This window comes from Phocoena sinus, chromosome 6, assembly GCF_008692025.1.
Source record: "Phocoena sinus isolate mPhoSin1 chromosome 6, mPhoSin1.pri, whole genome shotgun sequence".
Classification (NCBI taxonomy): domain Eukaryota; kingdom Metazoa; phylum Chordata; class Mammalia; order Artiodactyla; family Phocoenidae; genus Phocoena; species Phocoena sinus.
The window spans coordinates 98004534-98028302 of NC_045768.1; the positions used below are offsets into that span (position 1 = coordinate 98004534).

At 45.3% G+C, this 23769-nt stretch overlaps 1 protein-coding gene across 3 annotated transcripts; it reads right to left on the reverse strand.

The window, feature by feature from the left end:
- Positions 1-1925: 1925 nt before the first annotated feature.
- Positions 1926-23414, reverse strand: SLC18A1 (solute carrier family 18 member A1). Of its 3 annotated transcripts, XM_032635499.1 has the most exons (15): positions 23291-23414; positions 21570-21927; positions 20900-20958; positions 17385-17468; positions 16348-16440; positions 14717-14806; positions 14440-14483; positions 12232-12292; positions 12054-12149; positions 6561-6639; positions 5552-5603; positions 3957-4020; positions 3556-3675; positions 3212-3345; positions 1926-2367 (listed from the first exon to the last, which is right to left on the reverse strand). In XM_032635499.1, exons 1-15 carry the CDS (start codon positions 23412-23414, stop codon positions 2254-2256), a joined length of 1572 nt encoding a protein of 523 aa, XP_032491390.1. In that variant the 3' UTR covers positions 1926-2253. The 3 variants fall into 3 exon arrangements, with proteins under 3 accessions (XP_032491390.1, XP_032491391.1, XP_032491392.1); XM_032635500.1 differs by lacking the exon at positions 12054-12149; XM_032635501.1 differs by lacking the exon at positions 3212-3345 and having other exon boundaries at positions 1926-2363; positions 3552-3675.
- Between the last annotated feature and the right edge of the window lie 355 nt (positions 23415-23769).

Consider the following 23769-nt stretch of genomic DNA (forward strand, 5'->3'; position numbering starts at 1 on the left):
TTCAGCCATTCCACATAGAGGTCATCTGATACTTTCTGCCACTTTTACAAAAAAAGAAGGCCAAACCAGTAAATAAAACCAAAAACAAAACACAAAAATCCCAAAAAACAAACAAAAACAGAAACAAAAAAACACTCATGGCTCATTTTTGCTGGGCTGGTATTTTCATTTTTAGAAGAGCTTAGGGTCACCTGTGAAGTTTACAGTGATTTCTTTATCTTTTGTAAAACCATTGATAAAGACTAATTCATTTTCTAGTTTTATGATAGTCTCTTTTTAAATAATCTTCTATATATAGGCTACGCTTATGACCTATTTATGACCTATCATAAAAAAATGGGTCCTGACTTACTTTGTAGGGTTTGGTGTTGACTCTTATCAATAGTATTTTGAAAGGCTGAATAAATTATATACATTGTTTCTCCTTAAACATATGCTTTAAATTGCTCAATGTTTACTAACAAGTTAAAGATGAATTACTCCTTTAAAAGTTCTTCCTACTTTTTTTTAGGGCTTCCCTGGTGGCGCAGTGGTTGAGAGTCCACCTGCCGATGCAGGGGACATGGGTTCATGCCCCGGTCTGGGAAGATCCCACATGCCACGGAGTGGCTGGGCCAGTGAGCCACGGCCATTGAGCCTGCGCGTCCGGAGCCTGTGCGTCCGGAGCCTGTTCTCTGCAACGGGAGAGGCCACAGCAGGGAGAGGCCTGCGTACCGCAAAAAAAAAAAAAAAAAAAAAAAAATTCTTCCTACTTTTTCTTAATGTGTGAACAATTTCTGTAACAAGCCCATCCTTTAATTAAATTGTCCTCCATGTGGATGTGAGAATCAAAAGAGCACTGTTGTTGGTGCCCCTGACACCTCCACACCCTACTGTATCCCACTCCCACCTGGTACAAGAGTCACAGTGGACATGCTTTCAATGTACAATTTGTAGTCACAGCTTACATATTTTGACACATTATTTCCCAGTTTTATCTTTGAGCTCCTTCAAAATCTGAGACAATACCATCCTGACTAAATGATATAAATACATCGGGTTTTGCAAAGCAGGTAAGTCTAGTTAATGCCAACCCCCTAAAAACACACCCATAAATCAGATACCCATTGTCCAAGTGGTAAGAATTCATTGAGGCTAAGCTTGAATGTGTTCTGATGATACAGGACTTGCACTGAACCCACCAACCTCTTGCAGAGGAGTGCACTAATCAGACCCAGGCACCGTTCCAGAGTAAAGTCTGAACACCCCGATCTAATATCCAGGAACCCCAAGTCTGTGCCTGTGGGTCTTTCCATTCCTGCCTCTGCCTCCATCTCCACCATTATCCCCCACCCAGACCATGAGCAACCCTGCCTCTTTACACTTGAACACAAGTGTATATACAAACTTGCAGTATTGATCGTTTTTATTCAATGTATATCCAGTTTGCCCAGATAGATGGAAAACTACCTAAGGGTAGGTGCCATGTCTCCCATATCTTGGAAACCCCATCTCTCAGTAATTATTTCAAAAAGGTAGAAAGATGTTAAAATATTTATAGTACCTACTGTACGTGCCCACACACTCTCTTTTTCTGTAAAAGAGCATCTAGTTTGCCATGTCTGAATCAGCGAACAACTTATTCATTAGCAAATGTGGAAATGCCTCATTAGAATCTTTGTGTTAGGAAACCCGAGTTGGAAGGGATTCCAGGACAGTTGCTTTACCCTTGTTCCCATGAAATCTTAGAGCTCATAGACTGTGTTTTCTGTCCTCCTACATTTATTTCTAAGAATCTAAGAAATTTATGAGGACGCTTTCTCAACTCATCTGGGAAAAGTCAGGGAGGGCCATGTCGAGCAACAGAGGACAAAACTCTTATAGTCTGTTGGGAAGGTGCCAAAGAAAATCAGATAACAGATGAAATGAGTTTTGTCAGCCACCCCACTGGTTTCAGGGAACACCGCTCACTGCCGCCTCCGTGAAATGAGTCACCCCTCGCAGAACCCACACTGCCTTACAGAAACCGAGGAGGAAGCATCACTCTGTCCTCCCACAAAAGGTGGGCTGGCTGAGGCATCGAAGCTTAAAGGGAGAGCTAGAGGTGGCACAGGTGAGGAGAGAACCAGGAAACAGCATGCATGGGAGGGGAGGAAAGGAGACACCAGGGGAGAGAAAAGTGAAGAACAGCCTGTGGAGATCCGCATCCAGGGAACGAGTCAGTCACTGAAGTCTGAGCCTCACGTGACGAGGTCCAGGGACCAGTTTCTGCTGCTACTCCTCACAGCCAGGCTCCTCATTGCTGTCCTCTCCCAGAGGAAATTCCCTCATGTGCTTCTCGGCTGCGTGCATCCGGGTCTCCATGGGGCAGTCCTGGCTCAGAACTGCCTGCAGCAAGAGGCAGAAAGAGGAATCACTGCGCATCCTTCACCAGCTTCCCCATGCCCTTCCCCAACTAGCTCATCCAAGTCTAGTGCTGCACAGAAAAGACTCAAGAAACCAGCAAAGGACACTTGCTCTGCTTCATGTATGTGCATAGGCCACCCAAGGGACCAAGGTGTAGTCACCCTAGTCAAGACAATCATCTGACATGCTTTTAATTGAATCCTTTCAGCAGTAGTACAGGCTATAGCAGGGAGCCAGCTGAAATGGGCACCACCTCCCATCAGACTTTCACGTCTTCTTTTGCTCCTTTAAGCATTCTCCGCATCCATCCCTAACCCACCCAGACCCTCAGGGTGCTCCTGCTGCGGTGAGAGGAAAGTATCTTATTAACTAAAATCACATGCTGTGGTTCTCTCCCCTGGGGTGTTTGTACTTTAAGAAATGACCTGGTAAGGACAATGACAGATGTGAGTGAATGAAGAATGAATGTGCCCAGTGGAATTCTGTCCATTTTGTGGGCATCATTTGGTAATTCAAACTTTGCTTGTAACTACAGCAAATATAGGATGCCTTTGATGATCCCTGACCCCAACACTTTACAAGCATCCCATTTTCCTTCTGTACTTAGGACCCTTCCTAACTGACCAGTGTAAGAGAGAAAGTGTAGAGAAGGGAAAATAAGGAAGGGCACAAAGGAAAGAGGGAGACGAAAGGGGCATCAGAAAACATGGCAAAGCAGAGAGCCTATCAAGGAGGGGGGAAATAAGAGCACGGGATATAAAGGGATGAGAGACATGGAAAGAAACAGAAGATTATTATTTTTTCAGCAGTAGTCAGAGCCCCTTACAAGCTTCTCCTCCTTGGCTGGGGGGCTCCTCAGGTAGTAGCAGAGAGGAGCGTAGATGATGTTGATGACCCCGATGATGACCATGAGCCAGGGGAAGCCAATGGCTTGCACGATGGCACCCCCAGTGGATGGGCCTGCGAGGAGTAAAGCAAATCTACACGTATTTATTGAGTCTTGGTCACAGGGAGGACACCATGCTAGGGGCAGCAGGTGACCCAGGGGATGTCCCAGGGTCAAATATCTGCAGAACCCTAGGAGAATCAGCCTCTTCTACCTGGTGACAGTAGATAAAGGGAGAGTGGGGTACCAGGTCCTGGTGCTCCCCTATCCCTCCACCAACATACCTATAGCAAAGCCCATGCAAAAAGCCACGTCAGCGATGGCATAGATACTCCCGTACACCGGGGCATGGCGCAGGTCCACCAGGTGTCCCATGATGGGCATCATAGAGGAATCCACCATGCCTGTGGTCAGAGCAAGCAGGACACCGCAGTCAGCTCTACCCACAGTCCCCCTCCCTGTTTGTGGCATCCTCCCTCCTCCCCCCCCCTTTAGTCCACTGCCTTTGCCTGCTGTCTGTCCTCCCCTCAGAACTGACACCCATTCCTACCAGGAGTTATGAGCCCATCTCTCCATAACCCTGCCAGCCGCTCTCCTGCTTCTTCTGCCTTTCCATATACCCCCTCTGATCTGACCCAAAGCCAACGTTCAGGAGCTTCTTGTTACCTTTAAGGGCACTTCTTACCTATGGAAAAGCCAAGCCCTGCATTGGGGCCGATGAGACCAAAAATATTATGAGCCAGAGGAATCTGCAGCAGGAAAGGAAGAAGAGTCCATCAGGAGTCCAGCTGGGTCAGGTGGGAGCAGCACAAAAACAAAGAGTTTTCCTACAAAATGCGTCATCGACCAGGCGCTACGTGCCACAGACATTATCTCCGTGCATTCTTATACCTTCTGATGAAAAAGAATCTTTACTTCCGTCTAAAGATAGGAAGACTAGATTGGTGCCATTCGGGTTAAATGTCCTATCGAGAATTACAGAACGTAAGTGGTAAGATCAGGTGTGAACCTCAGATTTGACTCTATGAAACCATAACAATGGCCCTTTTCTGCTGCATGGACTCTTTCTTCCTCCCCTTCCTCTACCCCCTCCACCCAGACTCATACTTCCAGCCTCACTCTTCACTGAGTGGAGTTTCCTCTCTTTTCTATTTGCAACATCATCCAGAGGTTTTACTTAAACCCTAACTGGGAGCCAGTGGAGCAAGAAGACAAAAAAGAAATGCCAGCAACCAATTACCTATAAGCTAGCAGGGCAGGTGGCGTGCTTTGCATCGCCGCTTCAGCAAGCTTGTGAAACTCATTCTCTTGCCCTCCCCATCCATCCCCCACGGAAGCCTTCTTTTCCTCTTTTGCTGGTTCCTTACCTCCCTCCCTGAGCATCTGTCACCCAAACCTGCTATACCAGCACACTCACCCCTTAGAAGTTTCACATACCATTTAGATATTAGTGGCTATAAACAATTTTAGGGGTGAATCCTCAAGGGCTATTTCTATTTTATCACTAGTACTGGATAAAATTCACTGTGGGCTCACTGCATGCCAGACACGGCTGCAGCTGGTGTGGGTAACCCTGTGAGGTGCTCTCAGAATCCTCTTTACACAGGTGAAGATACTGAGTAAAGGGAGGTGACGTAGCAAGCTCAAAGTCACGCGAGGAGTAAGTGACAAAGTTGGAACTGAACACGGAGGTTGAGCTCCCAGTGAGGACCTCCAGCCTTTCTTGAGCACTGTGTTCACTGCTTTACAGCCATCTTATCCTCCTTCAAGCCTACGAGGCAAGTGTGCTTCTGATCCTTATGGTGGAGAGGAGAAAATGAAGGCTCAGAGCGCTTGAAGGGGGCTCCTGGAAATGGAAGAGCCCTTCTTTCTTTCTTCCTCTACCAAACATTCTGGCGCTAGAGATGGAAGCACAGATAATGGTTCCCCTGGTGGCTTATGGGGTCCTGTCAGGGTGAGATGAGTAAATGAAGGCATAAAACGCACCAGTTTACAGACCCCAGAAATAGATACCACATGTATTCCTTCATGTGCCCAACCATAATGCCTCAGACCTCTGTCTCCAGCTGCCCCACTGCCCTCTCCTTCTCCTTCCCCACCTCCTTTCAGTGGGATGACTGGTGGCATCTCCTCCAGTGCTAAATTCCTACCTACACAGAAACAGTCTTTCTGACAATCCTTGCCAAATCAACCCTCTGCTCATTTCAAAGGAAAGTGGTCCTTAAATGTCCGGGTTTCTCTCTCTCTCTCTCTCTCTCAACAAGCCCTTATTATACTTACACAAAGCAAGCTGGTACCTACTACCACCATCCCAATCAGGGAGCACAGCCACCTGGAAGAAAACAGCCATCATTAAACAGTGCAAAGGGGAGAGATCCCTTCCACCTGCCACCCCATCACCAACACGCTGGCCAGTCCTACCACCCCTACTTCCAGGAACCCCTTAGGATATGAGAAGATAAGCACATCTCTACAGGACCAGTTTATGCCCAGGTGAGCCCTTGCCCTGTCCCTTCCTGGCCCCTCACCTCTTCCCTGACTCCACACCTCTTTCCAGTAGAAGCAGATGAAGAGCAATGGGACATATTCTTCCTTCCCTTAGAAGAGGAAGCAGCTGACTCAGAAGGTACTTGCCCCGTGGGGATAATCCTCAAACTTAATTTCTGCTGTTTCCCGATTCAGCCTACCTCTCACCTATTCATATTTTATCTGGTCTTCAGGGTCCATCTCAAAAACCACAAAACATACCAAACTTCTTCCTTTCTCTGATTTCCTATGGCAATGGTTTTTTAATTTATTTTTAAAATCTTTGTGCTGAACTCCAATGGTAAAATTAAAGGTGTTCTCACTGTAGTGGAGGGACAGAAACCAGACTCATACCTCTTAGCCCCCAACGCTTTCCACTCAGTGGCCTCCGACGCACACCTGTAGAGCTCCCTGGGGGTCCATGGAATATAGTTTGACAACCACTGCCCCAAGGTACTGCTTTCTTCATACCTGTTCTCTGTGGAATTATTTTATCTCTTCAACTGGACAACAAACATCTGGATAGTAAAGGTTGTCTCTCATATATTCACTGCCTCTTCTATAGCAGCCAGCTCAGGACCATCCTTTCTCTATATTGCCCTTACCATCTACCCATCCCCATCCTCCCAGTGGGCAGTTTTTATCTGTGTGTACTTGTTCTCAAGTTTCAACCTCAGAGAAGCTATTATTCATCATCCCAGGTGCAGGGAACACCTCAGAAGACTCTCCCACCTGACTTTTCCCAGATCCCCAGGCTACATACCGACCCATCTTGTTGGCCAACACGCCGAAGAGGTTGGTGCCAATGAGGTAGGACACACTGGCAGGCAAGAAAGCTAGACCTGTGGAAAGACACAGGCCCTTACCTTAGAATGTACCCAGTTACTCTAAAACACCTTGTTTCTTACAGGACAGTGAAGTCCCCCTGTTACCTTCAAGGATCCCAAACCGCTTTGTTTTGTGGGTTGGAGGTCCTTGTGCAAACCCAGAGCAGATGACATAGGGCTCCACACTCTGCTTTCCTCAAGAGCAGGGCTGTGTTTAGCTTCAACACATTTAACGTGTTTTTAGCTCCCCTATTGGATTTCCTGATGAATGGCTTTGATGAGCCATTCTCATGTATAAAATACACGTGATTATCAGCATAAGAGCATGAGCTTTAGAGAAAGGCTTACATACCTCCTAGGAAGTAAAATCCTGCCTTGCTATTTACCTGCCCTTCTATTGCTGTGACAGTGACTTTTTTTTGTTTGTTTTTTGGCCACACCTCAAGGCTTGCGGGATCTTAGTTCCCTGACCCGGGATCGAACCCATGCCCCCTGCAGTGGAAGCGCAGAGTCCTAAAAACAAAGCTGTGATTCTATCATACCAAATTACGCTAAGGAGCAAATTAGATAAATGTATGTAAAAGGATTTTGTAAACTGAAGCCCTTATCACACTGTTTGTTTGTGACAGTAGAGTCAGGTACCCTGGAACATGGGCTTTGGTGCTGAGTTCAAACTGTGGCTTGACCACTTTTTAGCTCTGTGACCATGGGGAATTTACCCTCTCTGAGTATCATTGATTTGTTCTTTCATTTATTCATTCATGTAGCATTTTAATGAGCATTTTAATGAGTTTTTACTATGTACCAGGTATTCTAGGGACCAGGGTCAGAAGGGTGAATAAAATAGACAAAATCCTGGCTTCCTGGGAGCTTACATTCCAAGGGGGGGGAGATAGACAATAAACAAGTAAACAAATAAATGAAAAAGATAATTTTGACAAGTGATAAGTTCTGTGAAGAAAGTTTAATGTGGCAGTATGGAAGAGTGACCAGGAATAAGGGCTAACTTAGATTTAGGGGATCAGGGAAGGCTTCTTTGAGGAGGTAACATTTAAGCTGAGAACTGAATAACCAAGACAGAAGGTTTGTAGCAAGAAAAACAAACAAACAAAAACATTTAATGCAAATAGGAAGGCCCATTGAGTGGACAAGTCTAGAGTTCCGAGGAGAAATCCTACCCACAGACATAAGCGTTCTACTAATTGGTTTACCAATTAGTTCTTAAAGCCATGGGAATGGCTGGGATCACCCATGAAAGATCAGAGATAGAAGAATAGATATATCTATGGACTGAGCCTTCTGGGACTCCTACCTTTAAAAGTTAACAAACGAGGAGGAGGTAGCAAAGGTGATAAGGAGTAGTCAATGAAGTAGGAGGAGACGGAATCCAGAAGGAAAAAGAAGAAGAAAAGAAAAGAAAAAAGAAGTTTGACCTCTGAAGGAGCTGGGATGTTCCAACCATAAAGAGAAGGCAGTGGATGTACGCACAGGTATGGGGAAGTAAGTATATGTAGTGATGAGAACATGCAAGGTCTTGTTGCTTCTGTTTTCTCAATGACTGGGAGTTGAGGATGATGAAGGTGAAGGGATGAGGGTGTGTAGGAGGTTTGAATGGAGAAGTGTAAACCAGTCCTTTTGGAAAGTAGGAAGAACATAACTAGGGGCTTAAAGAAAGATTGTTGGACAGTATGAAAACCCACTTTAGATTTGTGGCCATAAGTATAAGTTGAGACCAACAGCCTACCTAGTGTGTGTTTTCCTACAGCCCCATGTCACTGCTCAGGTGCATGCAAGGAGTCGGCAACCAGATAGGCTTAACCAGAGTTAAGGCTTCCCGTGTGACAACCCCAGAGGGAGCGGGTGGGGCAAAGAAATTAACGATGCTTTCAAAGGAGTGACATTAATGATGGACGTGGATTCATCACGATGGACTCCAAGCTGAGTAAAGAAAGAAGACAGGACATGAGTAGTGAGGGAAACAGAGAAAGAATTGAATGGACTGGTGATCCCAGTGTAGCCAAAATGTGTTAATATAGGGGTATTAGAATACCTGAGCAGGGAATATGTAAGGTGATAACTGCACCGCTTGGAAGTGAAATTTCAGAGAAGCTACGATTAATGGTGAGGTCAAGGTCAATATTATATAAAGGTTTGATTGGTTAAGGTGGAGAGGAGAAGAAGATTATTGCAAGAGAGTAGATTAAGGAATAAGCCAAGATGTTGGTAAGGTTATCCACCCGGATATGGAAGTCACCAAAAGTGGTGACAGGAATAAAGGTGAAATGAATATAAGCCAGGTGTTGGTGGATTTAATGAATGAGACGGGATAACTCAGGGGTCAGTAGATAACTGCAATAAAGAAGGGTGGGGTGGTATAATCTAACGACACGATTTTCATGGGAGTCAGGGCCTTTGAAGGGGAATGAAGAAGAAATGATTCAGAAGCAGCGAAAGAAAGCAAAGCCTAAAGGAACATGAACTTCCATCAAGAAGGCTGTGGGAAAATGGTGTTCTCAGAAAACATTCGGGTCTCAGGGCAAGAAGATGAAAGAAGTGTTCAGAGAAAAGAGGCTGAGGGCATAGGGACACTTGTTGATGGCAGGGACTTCCACAAGACCCAGGATTTGGGAGGGTAATGGGAAATTGGGTCAGATTAAGAAATCTCTAAAATATGGGAATAATAATAATTGGTACCAGATAGGCTGGTTATAAGGCTTAATTGAGATAATGCAAAGGGACCATTTTGCAAGGCGCCTGGCACAGAATAAGTGCTCTCTGAGCATCGGCCTTAACTATTATCATCATAACCAGGGAGTAACAGGGTCAGGACTTGAACCCAGACCTTCTCCCTCCACCTCCAGGTGTTTCCACCACCCCACCAGCAGTGTGGCAGCACAGATGGCTCTGGCATAAAGAACTGCATGGAATGAGTGGTGTGAGTTTCCTTGGGTCTCACCAGCTCTCTCTGCCTCTCTGTATGGAGAGGAAACAGTGCTGCCTAATAGAAACTGTCATGATGATTACAATTAAACCCAGAGTCAACAATTCACCAGTTACTGGCTGAGGTCTTGTTTGCTTTTAATATTCTCTTCTGTGGGCTGGAGGTGAAACACACCTTAGTGTGTTTGTCTAGTCTATCTGTACAGGTGGCAATCTGTTTCAAACTGTAACCATGTGTTTCTGTTTAATTGCTTTTAAAAAATGTAATAGTACAGCTACTCAATTGCCTACCTGGTATCTGGAAATGGGCACCTGTACCAAGCCCACAGGCCTCCTAGATACATCTCCTTGACATCATTTTAAGTGATGTGGGATTTCCTGAATGAGATTTTCCTCAGTCAGTGTGGCTTGTTCTTTAGGATCTGAGTATAGCTTGCAATTCAGTAGCATTTTGTGCAAAAGAGGTGTTCCAGACTATATGTCTACAGGCACATATATATTTCACAGCATATCTTCAAGGGGTGGGGAATTACACAGAGCTGTGACTGTCAAAGTGATTTCTTGACTATATCCTCTATTCCAGGCACTGTGCTAATGCCTTTAGAATGCAAAGATCTATTTAACCCTGAAAACAACCAGAAAAGTGCCTCCGTTTTTACAAATGAAAAAAAGTGGGCTTTGAAGACGTTAAGTAACTTATCCAAGGACACAACCCGTAAGTGGCTGGGTCAGGATTTCAACCCAGGTGGGCTTGTTTCCAAAGCCTGAGCTCTTTCCACTGGGTGAGAGTCACGGGCACACAACGGGCCACTTGGAGAATGGTCAGTCACACACTGCAAATTGTTCCTCCCAACAACTTGGAGAGGGTTCTGCGTTGAAAGCAATATTTTTCGGTGTGGTCGCTGACGCCATATCAGCCTCACTGGGAAACTCACCAGGAATACAAACTTGTTTCTGCTGAATTGCTGGATGGGGCCTCGCAATCTGAATTTTAACACACTCTCCAGGTGAGAACATTTGAAGTTAGACTTACAGATGCAGAGGGCACTGAGAAAAGTTGTAAGGGATGGCGGAGGACAAGGCCTTCTCAGTCTCACTTACTCTCCTGAGGGCTTTCTACCGCAGCCTCGCCTGCACAAGGCACTGGGTGGCACCAGGCCTGTGAGTTTCCTTGTGACTCACCAGCCTCTCTCTGCTTCTCTGTACCCTGACAGGAAACAGTGCCGCCTAACAGAATCTGTCAGGATGTTTACAATTAAACCCAAAGTCAGCAATTCACCAGTTACTGGCTGATAGCTGGTTTGCTTTTAATATTTCTGCGGGGCGAAGAAGGGCTGGAGAGAGGCCGTTCTGAGCCAAGGTTGGTTGCCCCTCTGCCCCAAGAGCCTGAGCGGCTAGAGCCTTGAGGCAGGGGATGTTTATTTGCACCAAGCACCAACTAACTCAATTAACTGTCATGGTCAGAGGCAGCTGCTGCCCAGAAAAATTCAATTTAGGGCTACAAGCGCAGCTGGGAGCCTTGCTTAGCCTGGTCCGCTAAAAAATTAGATTTAGTGCTTTTCATTGTATATTAAGCTGTTATCAGGTTCTTGTCAGTTTCCCCTCTGGCCACTTAAGCCTCTCCTCCCTGCAGTGACTGAGCCATTTGCACGTGACCTTCTCTGTCCCCTTTCCTCAGGCTTCCTGGAAAGGTCCAGAGCCTGCTCTCTAAGCTCAGATGGGTCATGAGGACATCTCTCCATGGAGCAGAGGAGGCCAGAGGCCTCCCTCACAGAACAATATACTCCATTAGCACCTTTTTAGAGGTAAAAAGATAGCAAAAGGGTAATCTGGGGGACAGGGAGTGGGAAAGAAGAACGTATCAGTTTTGGTAACAGTGGTGCCTTGTTAATGTTCTACGGATGCAAAGCTTTGCCACAGATTATGTCATTTGTTCCTCAGATTTACCCTCTGAACTAGATAGTATCCTGATATCCATTTTAGAGATGAGAGAAGTGGTGCTCAGAAAGTTGTGATTTTCACAAGTGTGCACAGCAACTCAATGGGGCAGAAATAAAAACCCAAGGTCTTTAGACTAGAAGTTATTCATCCACCCAGCTAGGTATGTTGCCTCTCCATCACCTATCAACACCCCCCCAACCCTGCCCTTCTCAGCCTGCTTCTCATTTTCTTCTTCTTCTCCGTTTTTTTTTTTTTTTTAAGTTGAGAGTTATGTTTTATTGGACAGACATTTTTAGGACTTCAAGCCCAGGAGGCAGCCTCTCAAGTAACCCTGAGAGAACTGGTCCTTGGCCTGCCTCTTGAAGGGACTGCCCACTAAATCAGGCTTGATTCACAGGTGTGGGCAGGGAAGGTAATTCTGTGAAGGAAGCACACTGTCCTTCTGTGACTCTGAAGACCTGGCCCTGATGATGCTTGCCGATTACCTGAGAAAGGGCCCATAGCACGCCTCTCTGCCCAAGCCCGAGTTGGGGACTGAGGTCACTTACCTAGCTGCCACTCAGGGGCACACATGGTCTGCATCATCCAGATGGGCAGTGTGGGCTCGAGCATGGCCACCCCCATGTTGGCAAAGCAGAGGGACCCTGGGGAGATGGTTCAGTGAGCCCCCAAGGCTGCCCTGAAGCTCAGACTCTCCCAGCCCAAAGGGAGGCAACGTCAGCTTACCTGCAGCCACCAGGATAAATGGGTCTCTGACAAGTGTGAGGAGAGGAGTCCCCTTGGCACTCTGAGAACATGGGCAACAAAAAACTTCCATTTGTACCGTGTATACATCTCTCCTGTTTTCACAGAATCTGAGAGCGTGCAGGAAGGACCTCAGAGACCGTCTACGTCAGCTCCCTTACTGGAGAGACCAGACACCCACGTCATAGAAGAGGAGGTGACTTGCCCAATGTCACAGAGTGAGCTGGTGGCCGCACAGCCCCCGTGTGCAAGGCAGTCACAAAGAGTAGGACAACATATTCCAGACATGATTCCTGCCTTTGAGTGACCATCAACCAGATCAGAGTGGATTGTCAGCAAGGCCAACGTTGGACAACAGGTGTCTGGACTCCTGGCCTCGGGCCTCTCCACTAGATCTTGCCAGCACCAATATTCATCCAGGAAGGACCACAGGCAGAGTGCTGAACCCCAAAGGTGAGCCTAGAGGTAACAACTCAGAAAGCTGCTCAAGCTTCCTGAATGCTTTGTTTTGACCGTGTGGAGCCATACCGGACTGGTGTGGCCGAAGGAGCCTGAACATCTAGATTAAAATGCCAGCCTAAATGTCCAATTATAACATCCCGCACCCCTCAAAAAACTTCATTCCAGATAAACCTAGCATCTACCTTCCTTCTATGCATACAAGCAGGCCCTCAGTTGTCATGGTTATCTTTACCTAAACTCCCTTCCTTCTCCTTTGCATAGATCCAAACCTCACCCATTCGTCAAGGTCAAGCTTAAATGGCTCCTTCTTATCCAGTGTTCCCTGACTCAGGAGCTGGAACTTCTCTCTCTTTCAAATTTCCTGAGTACTGTGTCCTAATCTCTGGTGTTTACCACATTCTATCTTGTAATAGATTTAATAGTTTTGATATGATAACCCTCTCTGCATCCACACAGGGTGGATTGCAATATTCAGAGATACTAAAACTAAAAAGATCATGGCCTATCCCATATATAATTCAAGTAAAGAGACAGATCTAAATCATAAAATGTACATAAAGAAGTCCAATAAACCCTTTGACCCAACAATTTCACTTTTATTTGTTTTTGTTTTTGGCTGCACCATGTGGCTTGTGGGATCTTAGTTCTCTGACCAGGGATTGAACCCCGGGCCCTCGGCAGTGAAAGTGTGGAGTCTCAACCACTGGACTGCCAGGGGATTCCTGACAATTTCACTTTTAGAAATCTACTCTAAAGATTACCGCCAACTCTATAACAATGCCTATACACAAGGTTATTCATTGCAGCACTATTTGTAGCTGCAAAATACTGGAAACTACCTAAATGCCCAAATATAGAAGAATGAAAAAAATATCGAACTGGTATGCCAGCCAGAAAAAAAAAAAATACTTTTTTGAATACATAGAACATTACCATCTAAAAATCAAAATTATTCAAAAAGGTACTAAAGGAAAATCACTCCTCTACTTACAACACTTCTGATACCAAATGGGTGTGCTTTTTTCACACCAAGCAATTCTCCAATTCTCTGTGAACCAACTGGGTGTCCCTAAAGTTTAATTCAATTCTAGCACTAATTACTTGGAGCTAGCACAGACCCCACAAGATTGCCCCCCACTTCAGACACCAATCACAAGTAGTGCGCCCCTACGATACCAACACTACCATCTGACTTGGCTACAAAATCAAGGTCCTTAGATCAAACATTCCCATATTGTCTGTATTCTCTTATCTTTCTTCATGACTTGGTATAGATTTCCCAGAGCCATCTCTGTCTTAGAGTCAGACAGATACCAACTCTGATATTTAACTGCTACAGAATGACAGTCTGTAAGTATGCTTTGGGGGTAGAGATTGTTTGGATGGCCTCCAAGGTCTTCTTTAGCTCTGAGATATTATAACTATAAATACTCAGGTCCCAATGTCATTGTCATCCTGGTTCTGAGTTATTATACATAACTCAGTAAGGTTTCTTTGATTCTTTATAAGGCCCTTCCTCCATCTTGGTCCAACATCAAGCCAGACTCCTTCCCCATCCCTCATGCTATCCTAAACGTGACCCTATTGGGAATCCAGTACAGTTCTTGCTTTCTCCAGCTCCACTCCCTTTTCTTCTTATGGTTTGACACGGATGGTCTAGGCAGGCCTGGGTCACTGCACCTATCCATTCTATCACTCTCTTGGCAATGGAACTTGGTATCCACTTACCTCAGGAGAGACTTTGGAAGGCTGTAGGATGCAAAGCTGGAGTGCTAAGAAAGGAAGAGGGAGTGAGAAATAGTTCAGTGTGTCCACTTATTAGATGGAGGATCCAATAACAGCCACCCTACCTCTTGCAGATCTAATTCCCTGAGCTTCCTCCCTCTCTCTTATGATGGGGCAGTCCTTGATCCACCCAAATATGTCAACATGGACACCATAGCGTAATGCATTCCCAACCTGACCTGGGCTCTCGCCTGCCTGGTGGCCTCTTATGGTGACTTACCTCCATCCAGTAGTGCCAGGGAGGCCAAGATGAGGAAGGGTACAATCTTACCCCAAAATACATATGTCACACTTCCAAACGGAGCACCCGCTAGAAAAGCAAAACAGGCATGGATTCCAGCCAGCATGACTTGTCCTCCTATACCCAGTGAGCATTTCCTGATGGCCTGCTAGGGGCTGAGCTCCACATGAGGACACGAGGTTTTGAGGATTCAGAGATGAAGAAGACCCACTTCCAAGGGGCTCACTTTCTAGTGGAAGAAATGTGTGTGTGGGCGTGGGGGGACCCAAATAATTAGAACATGGTGAAAAGTAAATGTTCCATCCACAAAATGTTACGTAATCACAGTAGAGTGAGTTCAGGTGGCCACAGGGGCTTTGTCAACTGGGTAATAATACTTGTGGGGAAGAAGCATGTGTGAAGAACACAGAGGTGTCAGAAAAGAGAGTGTGGATAGAGCAGAAATAGAAGAAAGTCCCTGTTACTAGAATAGGAGTATTTGGGAGATGAGAAGAGGTGGGGAAGGTTGAGACCAAATAGCCAAGGGCCCTGTATATCCAGATAAAGCATGTACTTGGCCTTGTGGGCTAGGGAGAAAGACCAGTGCTTTTTGGCAGGGAAGAAACACCAGCTCTGGTCATAGGAAGCTCCTTCGGGCAGAACCTTGGAGGAAGGAGACAACGTGCAGATCAGGCAGGAGGCTCGTGTCTTGTTCCAACTGAGACGTGATGAGGTGCTGGCTTTGAGCAAGTGGCTGAGGAGGGTTTAACAGGCTTATTCATTTGGGAGTGAGAGGTGATAAAGGGGACGAGGATGCACCAAAGTGTTAGCCTGGGTGTTTGGGGAGGTGGATACTAACAAAGAGCAGGGCTTTGCTTCCCTCTCCTCACTGTGGTGGTAGAGAGCAGGGAAGAGATTTTTGGTGTTTTCTTCTCAATTAGCTAGAAAATTCCTAGAGGGCAGGAAGCACGTCTGAGGCGTCTGACCTACATCCCCTCTGTGTCAGCATTGTGCTTGGCACACAATACGTACTCAGTAAAAGTCTGTGGCTTGTGGGACTAGTCAGTTAAACCAGACTTTGGATGAACCTCAAAGAAAGCATAAACTTATGGTTTGGAGCTTGGGATTCAATCCCAGAAAATCTGAGTCTGTATCCTTGCTCTGGCATTTCCCGGCCATGTGACCTTGGATGGCTATGAACGTTTCTTATCCTCATCTGTGTAATGGGGATGATCATTCCTCTTTTACAGTGTGGTAGTGAGGAATAAAAGAGATTATGTATATATTTAGCACAGAACCTGACAAAGAGCGTGTTCTCATGTTGAAAGCACTGGCCACGTATGGAAGCAGAGGTAAGGCGGTGGCTGCTAACATGCAGATATTCACTCCCTTGAATAGAGTAGGTTTCTGGACCATTCCCAGGCCCTTATGGGCTGCTCAGCTCCCCAAGGGGAAAGAGATTCTGCTTTTCCTGGGCAGAATTTCAGAAGGACTCAAAACATGGTGGGACAGAGAAGGAAGAAAAATGCTGTCTTCCATGACCTTAGAAACACCTGCCTCCTGGGGCTGTCTTCGGAGAGTCTGCTGTAGCTCATCCTCCTGAACCCAGACCTGGGGCCAGTGCCACTTACCTAGCACTCCCAAGGCCAGGCCCCCCAAGGCAATTCCCATGGCCTGCCCTCTCTCACAGTCATCAGTGTAGACACTTGCCAGCATCCCAAGACCTGAAAGGAGAGAGGCAGGTAGAATTAGCCTAGTCTCTGCCTCTCTCACTGAGTCCTTGGTCTTGCCCCTATTATATCTTCAGGGGTCGTCTTAGCTAGAGTTTCAGTTTTGGGGGTTTTATAGAACCTAACCCATAGTATTTTGCAAATACTGCCTCCCACAGGTCCCCCAAATGCCTACCTTGCTCACTCCTTCTGTTCAGAATATCATTAGAAGTGCAAAAGTCTCTGGGAAGGGTAATGCAGAATACCATTGTCCAGTGATCCTGCATTTCACATTATTTTATCATTTCCTAGTACATTTCCCTGAATCCATGGATATGGAGCAGGTCAAGGAAGGGAAAAACCTATGGACACAGAGCACTGCTCTATTCAATGGGGATGCCCAAGGAAGAGTATAAAAGCACTTGGGAGAGAGTGTGGGCTGGGCTCTTATGCCCATTTACTCATGTGTAAAATGTCATAAAATCTCTGCTTCATAGGGTTACATTAAATATTGTATTTGATAGTACTTTGCAAACTGGGATGGTATTACCAACAGTATTAACTTTACTACTTCTATAAAATGGTAAGAGGGGGATAGAGAAAAGACCATAGAGTGGCATTAAATCAAAACCTGGCATACTTCACAGTTTTACCTTGGGCTTGGTCTGACCTGAGCTAGCAGCATCTAAATATCAAAGAAAATTATGTCACGCTTAGAGATTTATAGGCACTACCAGCAACTCTACAATTATCTTGTTTTTAATAAATCGCAATTTCCGCAACTATGCAGAGATACATATCACAATCTATGCAACAATCACAACTATGATGATATTTTCCTTAATTTCTTCATATAAATCTTATAGGGTCTGATGGTAGTAAGAGATGGTGAGAGATGTGTGTGTGTGTGTGTGTGTGTGTGTGTGTGTGTGTGTGTGTGTGTAAGATGTCGGCGTTACCTGCAACAGATGAAAATGAAGATCCAATGCCTTGAAGAGTTCGGGCCACAAAGAGCAGGGTATAGGTACCAGAAAAAGCAAACACTGGGCAAAGAGAATAGCAAGAATGCTCCAGTTAGCAAAAATGCCTTTGATTCCCTGGCCACCAGAAAATGGACTCACGATACTATAGACATGAGCCATTACGCGTATGTTTTAATAAAGCACGATCACTGCTCCCTGTTTTCAGAGTTGTCTTTCTAATCCTTCCCCCTTAATTAGGATTGCATTTTAACTGGCATGAAGACAGAGAAACCAAAGCATAAACTGATTCACCACACAGTGGCTGGAAGGCTGAGTGTCCACATTTCCTGCTTAAAACCCAACATCCTGTCCACTGGAGTCAGGGCTGTGCATGAAACCCAATGCCCTGGGCTGAGAACTGGTCCCTGGACCCTACTTCTGGATCCTCTATATGCAATACCCAGATTTGATCTTTGCCACTGTTGGGTCCCATTGGGTCATCTGGAGTGTGGGACAAAAGCTATGTGTACTTGAAGGACCGTTGGTACTGTGTAGAAAATAATATCTTGTAATCCAATCAGATCCTTCCCCTTATATTGGAGGATCTTTTAGCCAAATCAGATCAGTGAGTATTTACTAAGTAATACTGACCATGCAGCTATGCTGTACTCTGTAGCAGATGTGAGATAAAGAGAATATCCAGTTCATGCCCTTGAAGAGATTCAGTCTACTAGAGACTAACATACACGAAACTGAGAACCAAACAGGAATGTGTTATCAACAACTAAATTATAGGGCAGTGGTAGTAAGGTTGGTGGGTCCAGACATGTCTCATCTCCAATTCCAGGACAACACCACAGAAAGAGAGAAGACTCCCTCCCAAAGTGTCTGAATCGGCATAATCTGAATCCCTTTGCCCATTCATTAGATGTCTTTGGTTGTGTTTATAATCTCCCATTACTTCCCGACATGAGCACACCGTCTCCCAAACATGCAAATGATTGGTCTCTCCTGGGCCAGGCCTCCAATGCTTTCTCCCAGGCTTTCTGATTTCCACTCTGTTCAAGGTCTGCTACCCCTATGTCCTCTAGGAATGGTGTGACCAACTCATCTCTGTTGGACCAGGACCTTTGCGGTTTTAAAATCAAAAGTCTCGCATCCCAGGAAGCCCCTCAATCCCAGGCAAACTAGGATGGTTGATCTCCCTATTTAGGAAGACCAAAGTAATTTTTCACTTTGTGCCCCAACACGGGCCACCATTTAGCTCCTAATTACATTAAGCATGTTTCCCAGCTGGGGGTCCTTCGGGGGGGTGATGGGCATTAGCAACCTCATTTTAGTATTTAAAAACCCTGAAGGAATGCTACATAGGACCCCTAAACATCAAACGTTTGCTAGAGTTAGGCTAACTCAGTATAGCAACACTAGTTATGGCATGGAAACGATAATCATTATTTAATATATACAGTTCAGTAGTTAAGAAAAGCTTTCAAAACATGAGTTCTTGGACTTCCCTGGTGGCACAGTGGTTAAGAATCTGCCTGCTAATGCAAGGGACACGGGTTCGAGCCCTTGTCCGGGTAGATCCTACATGCCATGGAGAACTAAGCCCATGTGCCACAACTAATGAGCCTGTGCTCTAGAGCCCACGAGCCACACCACTGAGCCCACGTGCCACAACTACTGAAGCCTGCATACCTAGAGCCCATGCTCCACAAGAGAAGCCACCGCAATGAGAAGCCTGTGCACCGTAAGGAAGAGCAGCCCCCCTCACCACAACTAGAGAAAGCCTGTGCGCAACAATGAAGACCCAACGCAGCCGAAAATAAATAAATTAATAAAAAAATATAATGTTTAAAAAAAAAATCAGTTCTTGACAGAGAATCAGGAAAGGACCTTATGCTAAAAAGTTTGGGATCCACTAGGACACTGCATTATCTTATTTTGCAGGGTGTTTGTCATGGCTCCCAGGCAAGCATTAAGAACCCCTGGGTAAACAGAGCCATGTCTTTTCATTCTTTATGTTCCCTCAGTGACTTTTCACCTCAGTGACTTTTCACCATCACCATCAAGGCATCATGTGTGTGTACCATAAAATTTTGTGACATGAACTATGCCTCATGTGATGAAATCGAGCGTCTTATTAGTTTTTAATTTACTGTTTGGCATAGGCTGAGCTCCTAGAAGTTCCATAAAGATTTCTAACTTTAATTTCTTCATTTTCTTTGATTCAACTAGAATGTCGCAAGTAAGCTGAAGTTCTCAGACAGAACGTCACACATTGAGCTCCTGCACTTTGCACCTTCCAGCCCTGAATGCAACAAATTCCTGTTCAGTATCGGTTGACAGGAGTCAAGTCCTATGCTGGAAGGGAAGAAAATTTGAGAGAGAGCAATAGAAAAAGTAGAAAAGTAACAGAAAGGTAATAAAAAAAACAAGAGGGAGAAGGTATGTTATTCGGAGCAGAGAGGCAGCAGAGGCAGCAGGATGCCTTCCCCTTTATTAAACTCTCCCCCACCACTCCACATTCATTTTTTTCTTATTTTCTCAGGGTCAATTTCCAGATGTATTTTATTTCACTTACTGTTCTTATTCCATCTTTAGGGAACAGTTATCTGATACTGGGTAGACTATTTGTCTTTCTCTTTCTTGTTTCCTTAGCACATCTATTTTCCAAAGCTATAATCTTTAATGGCCTTCCTTGAAGGGAGTGAACTTTTATGGAATTTTCCAGTTGCTACTGCCCAATTTAGATTCTTTGTTAGTTGCCCTTTACCTTTACGTATCAAAATACGATGACCTCTTCTCCAAGATGGGAGGTTTGGGGCTTCCCTGGTGGCGCAGTGGTTAAGAATCTGCCTGCCAATGCAGGAGACACGGGTTCCAGCCCCGGTCCAGGAAGATCCCACATGCCACAGAGCAACTAAGCCCGTGCGCCACAACTACTGAGCCTGCGCTCTAGAGCCCGCGAGCCACAACTACTGAGCCCGTGTGCCGCAACTACTGAAGCTCCCGTGCCTAGAGACCGTGCTCCACAACAAGAGAAGACACCGCAGTGAGAAGCCTGCGCACCGCAACAAGGAGTAGCCCCAGCCCTCCGCAACTAGAGAAAGCCTGCGCGTGGCAACAAAGACCTGACGCAGCCAAAAATAGATAAATAAATTTATTTAAAAAAAAAAAGATGGGAGGTTTGTACTAAACTCATTCAAGGGATTACTGATAGATACACACATACACATTACTGCATACAAATTAAAACAGCCTTCACAATTTTTCCAAGCTGAAGGAAGTGAAGTATCTGTTCTTTTATAGCATGATATACAAATGCCAACTGAGTTGCCTCTACTGCTCTAGTCCCCATAACGAAAACTGTAAAGCATTTAAATCAGTGTCATAGGTCACTTAGTCAGATGACTAATTAGCTCACTTGACCCTGCTCTCTTCCTGGTAATGCATGTGATAAAATCAAAGTTAATCAATGAAGTGAAGAAAAGAGGTAGCAAATTACTTACTAACTGTGGAGGTAAACATGATAACAAAGCCAGCAAACATGGGAATGTGATATCCAATCCTAAAAGGGAATTAAAAAAAGGTACGATTCCAATAGGCCTCTGTATACTTGCACTATATTTTTTCATGTAATTGGGAACAAAAATGCAGTTATTTGAGTGCATGGCAAAACATGTCTCCGAATGCAGGTACAGAGACGGAATATGACATGTGAATGCATATAAACAAACATGCAAATTTACCTGTTGGCCAGGGCCCAAATCCTCTTTTCCAGAAAAGATAAATAACCTAGTCAGAAGGCATATCTTTCTGAAACATGAGGATAATCCCAAACACAAGCACTAAGAAGCCAGTGCTCTATCCTGCAAGAGGCCTGTCTTATTTCTACCCTTACCCCGTTCAAGCCATGTTCCAGGGCACTGAAATAATACCAGTAGTATACTTCTGTTCCCTGGTTCTCTTCTTGGTACTCAACAGTCATTACATCACTAAGAAAATCTGAAGCCCAAGTCATTTTATCAATATCATGCTATCTTTCCCAAACAGCTGACCACCCTGGGGTGCAGACAAGTGAGTTTTCCCTTCTTTATCACCACCTTTATGATACCTCAGCCCATTCTCTTATTTCTGAGCCCCTGAGTACCCTGTGGGGCACTGTACCCCTTGAGATACCTGTTGGTGAGAGGCCCCACGAATGGGTTGACCAGAAGTTGCATCAGAGCCTTGGAAGCAAACAGAAGTCCAACCCATAGGTTCTCTTCCTTCAAGAACTCTGTGCCTTGAAAGCAGTTGTTTTCATGGGCTGGGATGGCTTCGGTGACCAGAGGGGGGACGGTGCCGGGAGTGTCAATTGTCCATGCTATGCCACTGCGTACACTTTCTTCGATAGCCAAGGTGTTGTTTTCAAAGAAGGAGAAGATGGTGGAAAAGGCAGAAGTGAGGGCAGGCTGGGAAGCCGTGGTGGGCCCAGGGTACACAGAAGTGTTGACTTTGAACTCTGTGGCATATAGGTAGGTGGGCACAATGGGCACTGAAAGTTAAGAAGAACAAGTAATGAGGGCTAAGGACAGACTGTCTTCTGACTGCTAGTCAGTTCAGGGACATTACCATGAGGTCCAGACTCATGCTCAGGAAGGCGTCCAAGTGACATGATCTGAAGCCTACTAGAAGACTGTGCCTGCCCGAGTTATCCTGTTAGCTCAAGTACCTGAATTCCAACCATCATACAATTGGTCCTCATTATTCATGGATTCCATATTGGCTAATTCGTCTACTGGCCAATGTTTGTAATCCGAAAAGTCAATGCTCACAAAGCCATCGTGGGTTTTCTCAGACATACATGCAGAGAGTGTGGAAAACAGAGTCACCAGATGCTCACTTTTGCAGCTGAGGTTGAACAAGGTGGGCTCTGCCTTCTTCTTTCACTCTCACACAGAGATGCAGAGCATGGGGCGGGGAAGGGCAGCAAGGTGCAAGAAACTCCAGCTCTAGGGCCAGTTGGGCACAGCCTGAATCCCAGCTCAGCACCTGTTAGTGGGGTCGCCTCAGGCAAGTCACTTAACACCTCTGAAGTTCGTTTTCTCTTTTGTAAAGAAAATACAATCTACCAGGATGTGTTGTTTTTAAGATTTAAGATTATAATCTATATGGTGTGCACACACACACATATGTATGGGGGGGGGCGGGAGGGGCATGTGTGTGTGTGTGTATTTCCCCGAGGAGAAATTATTTAGTATAGACTAAATCCAGTGTTCACAGAAAATTTATAGAGCATAACACCATGAATAATAAGAACTGACTATATTGGATTTATCATTTGTTTCAGGAAGATTCTTGTTTAAAAGCATATATTTTATCCAGAAGGGGAAACCTGCTGGTTCCCATTTATATACCAGTACAACTGAATGTGAAAATGAATAGACTACCAACTAAAAAAGAAGGACTGGGAGGGAAAGAACCACAGGAAAGGTAGGTTTTGATAAGAAGTTGGATATCCATATAAAGTGTGTTATTTTGACAGAGCAGACAAAGGCAACATGGTGAGAAGGTGCTCACAATCCCAGAGGGCATTTGGAGTCATTAGCACCTTAGGAAGAGAGTATGGGGAGGAAGAAAAGTATTGCCAGTTCTGGCTCCGGGTCAGTCCCTTTGATTCGGTCAGATGCTCTCTGAACCTCCTTCTCTTTGAACCTCTGGGGTCTTTCAGCAAAGGTTGGCAAGCTTCAGACTCCATTTCCTGCCATTTCTTCTAATCCCCAGCAATCTTTCTTTGTGTTTTCAAGCACAAAAAGAAAAATTCTCCAGTCCATTCACTGCTGAATTCTAACAGGGTATGTGCTGTCCTCTGGGGACCAGAGCAAATTAACCCCCAGCGCCAAGCCCCCCAAACGTACCCACCACAGTGAGCAGCATGTTATCCAGGAGTAGAGCGACAAACACCACCAGCAACACCAGCTTCCGGGACTCTCTCCCCTTCTTCAGCAACCACTGAGGAGTGTCCAGAACCGCCCTGAGCATGGTGAGGGTGCCAGGGGTGGCTCCTCTGCCAGGTTTTTCGGGAGGATCTGGGAGAAATTCTGCCCAGACAAGTGAAACTCACTATTAAAATGAGAAGTACAAAGAGTTGCAAGTGATAGGATGGTCTTTGCTTGTTTGTTTGTTTATATTTTATTGAAGGACAGTTAATTTACAATGTTCTGTTGACTTCTGCTGTACAGCACAGTGATTCAGGTACACACATATATATATTCCTTTTCATACTCTTTTCCATTATGGTTTATCATAGGATATTGCATATAGTTCCCTGTGCTATACAGTAGGACCTTTTTGTTTATCCATCCTATATATACTAGTTTGCATCTGCTAACCCCAG